Source organism: Vanessa cardui, chromosome 9 (assembly GCF_905220365.1).
Source record: "Vanessa cardui chromosome 9, ilVanCard2.1, whole genome shotgun sequence".
Taxonomy (NCBI): Eukaryota; Metazoa; Arthropoda; class Insecta; order Lepidoptera; family Nymphalidae; genus Vanessa; species Vanessa cardui.
This window is the reverse complement of record NC_061131.1, coordinates 15,092,622-15,096,011: the sequence shown is the minus strand read 5'-3', so window position 1 is coordinate 15,096,011 and position 3,390 is coordinate 15,092,622. Positions and strand designations below refer to the sequence as shown.

General features: G+C 40.8%; 1 protein-coding gene across 1 annotated transcript; it reads right to left on the bottom strand.

Moving 5' to 3' along the window:
* Positions 1 to 618: 618 nt before the first annotated feature.
* LOC124532565 (larval/pupal cuticle protein H1C-like) lies at positions 619 to 1,656 on the bottom strand. Its single transcript, XM_047107520.1, has 2 exons — positions 1,542 to 1,656; positions 619 to 1,313 (listed from the first exon to the last, which is right to left on the bottom strand). Exons 1-2 carry the CDS (start codon positions 1,551 to 1,553, stop codon positions 681 to 683), a joined length of 645 nt encoding a protein of 214 aa, XP_046963476.1. The 5' UTR covers positions 1,554 to 1,656; the 3' UTR covers positions 619 to 680.
* Positions 1,657 to 3,390: the final 1,734 nt, after the last annotated feature.

The window sequence follows — 3,390 nt, the reverse complement described above, 5'->3', positions numbered from 1 at the left end:
TATTTCTGCAAAACCAGACAAACTACCTTAATTAAAGGAATAAATCAAATACGACCTTTATTGCTCAACTCACATCAAGTCTGGTAAACATTTATCGCGGAGGGTGACGCTCACGAAATTAATGTCGCGGTAAACGTCACTTGGCGTGACGCGCGTAATAAGCGTGCATCAGTTGAAGACGAGATCACTCGACACGCCGCCGCCGCCGCGGAGCGAATCCAATATTACTCGTACACCGCAAACACATTATAACTTCTAACCGACTCCCGATGAAATTACATTTGTGATATTCTCTTGTTTACCACTTAGAAGAGCAAGGTTTTAGGATTACTATCTCGATAGTCAATAAAAAAAATAAATGACCGCTTGCTATGACTATTTTGTTTAATGATGTACGAGTATATTTTCTAAATTCGTGTAAAACGGTTAGTATTTAATTTAACATCTACACTTGTTGTTCTTACACTTAATAGTGTAAAAACAACTTGTGTTATTGTTAAATATTATAATTGCGACTACTTTCAGCTTTTCAGCGTCGGGTCTGAGGAAAGGAGTGTTTATTTTAAACATGTGAAAAATAAATATTTTTTTATAATTAAATTTTTTAATCGCTCATCTTCGTCTTGTCTGTACAATTTTCATATATCTATAATTTAATGTAAAATTTGGCTAGGATCTGTTTACCACGCGTGGGCGGCGTATGCGACCGGCGCATGGGCGAATGGGACTGGGTGAGTCTGCGAGAGGGACTGAGTGGACACGGACTGACTGCCGGCGTAGACGGGGGCGACGCCGTACGCGGACACGAGAGGGGCAGCAAAGGCGCGAGCGGCGAGGGCTGGTGCAGCGAAGACGGGGGCGGCGTACGCAGCGACGGGAGCCACCTGACCAGCGGCCTGGCGAGCGATGGCGGGAGATGCGTTCGCGGCGGCGCCGTCGATTTGAGCAGCAGCAGTCTGGGCAGCGTTCACCGCTTGCCAGGCGTGGTCCTCGGCGGCGTTAATGGCTCTGCCCTGGATTTCAGCGGCCTGGTCGTTTATCTGACGTACGGTGTCGACGGTTGCGCGGGCGTGGTCGGCGGCTTCGACGTGAGCGTCGATTGCTGCAGCCTGGACATCACCAGAGGAGATGGTGGGTACGGCTACTGGGGCGGCGTGTGCTACCGCCAATGGGGCTGCGGCGACGGCCAAGGGTGCAGCGTAAGCAGCGGCCCATGGTGCTCCGTGGTTGATGACGCCACTGGAGTAGGATGTGGCCAGCAGAGCGCTAGATGGAGCAGCTGCGGCGCAAGCGAAGATGGCGGCGGTAACAATCTGTAAAGAAATATTCTCGAAATAAATTCTTGTAATATAATAAGGAAACAAAACAGGTTATTTCGCGTGGGAGCGGAAAAGCGGAAATCCCTTGATCTACCGATACTCGACTTTGATGAGTTTCGTTACATGCATTAGAGGGTGATGTTTTTTACGTCTTTAGACGGCCTTGTTTCCAACAGTCATCTCATTATAATAACATTGAATAAAACCATTGTATGAACCCACCAGAAATCTCATCGTGCACTTCTGTTAGACTGCTCGAAAGCTACTGATTGATTTTGCTATCTCCTAGACAGCTTTTATACTTGCTCATTTTATCGCAAAACGGAACTCACACCAGTAACTAGCCAATACCAAGGGCATTGAGGGAGCCAGGAAGCGATTTTGACAAATCACAGCGCCGCGGACCGGTTATACTAGGAATGCGGCCAATGTCAGTAACTTTTTCATGTCTGATATTTACGGACTCGACGATGAAGTATTGACTTTCTTATCGTTTAATAAAATAATTTTAGATTGTTGTTAACATTGATTAAATATATATTTTACCAAATATAATCATTACACTTGCGACAAATTTAATAAAACTATAGTGGTGGTAAGTTTATATTAATACATAACTAATACCACTTACATATTACCTGTATTGATTGAGGTGTTGATTCGTCGGTACTTGAGAATGCCGGTCAGGATATGTGTTAATTTTTATGATATTTTTATTTGAACATATAATACGATCAAAGGTCTGCCCTGTTCATCGGTTAATATTGCTTGCTTATTTAGGAGTTCTAATAACCTACCCAAATAACACTTTATATTAATAGTAGTCATTTAATTAGCGCGGCAGAAACACGGGACATACAATTATAACATAATCCACACAGTGATCCGCCAGTTCGCGCAATTAGCGATAATACACAGATAATTGCTGTAATTGAAACACGACAGAGAAGGCACGATCACGCCGTCTCTTTCACACATAAATGTAAATCAATTCAGTAACTACTTACATCAGTTATTTAAAAAAAATCTTGTTCATGCAGGAGACCTATTCAAATCTGCAAGGTACTTATTATGTTAAACTTTATACGGAAATGACGCGCTCGTTTTAATATCAGCATATCATATTAGTATGACATATTTTCAATAACATTTGTGGTTTCTTTCCGGATTCATGCTAAGTGTATAGCAAAATCAGGCTGACTTGTGGCTTCCGCGTTAAGATCGTTAATGGTCTAAGCTATGATGCACTCGTACAATATTCGGATAGGACGGCAAAGTTCACACGAGAGAAAGAGATCTGGCCGACGACCAACAGTTAATAAGTGCGACTAAGTACCGAGTTAAATTTTGTAAACTATGCCAACTTATGCAAAAAAAAAAAAATTAACAATACATTACAAATACATTCACAAAAAAATACAGTAACCCAAGGTTTTATCTCAGAACCACGGAATCTTTGGCTTTATGCGACTATTAAACCAATCTGTACCAAGATATTTTAAATAGTTATCATATTAACAATAAACATTTGTGGTTTCTTTTCGTATTCATTCTAAATTTACATCTATATTTTACAGATAAGTGACATTTTACATTTATCTAACTTTGGCTGGTGGTATTCCGAAGAGCTCGTAATATTCTGAAACCCGAGTTGGGACTGTTGTTGAAATCCATGACTCCCTTAATATTCCACGCAAGAAACCTGACACGTAACAAGAATATAAATTGTGTATCTATCCCAAATAAAAACATGCCGACCCGTTACACTATCAAACTCCAGTCTCCACTCCGACCAATAAAATAAACCACCAATGGAAGATAAACCAGAGGCGCGGACAATACGTCGGAGGAGATTATAGGACGAAATAAAAAATGTTATGATTATTTTTTACGATCGTTCTCTCAATCGTCGCTGAATACAAGTTTGTTGTTTGAAAATAGTGCCACTTGAAGTAGTATTATTTTAATATTTAAAGTTTTTTATATAACCCACGTTATTTTTTTTGGCTCGATTATACAAAAACGCGGTTACACGTATGTTAAGATATATGACGCAAATAATCTTGATAAG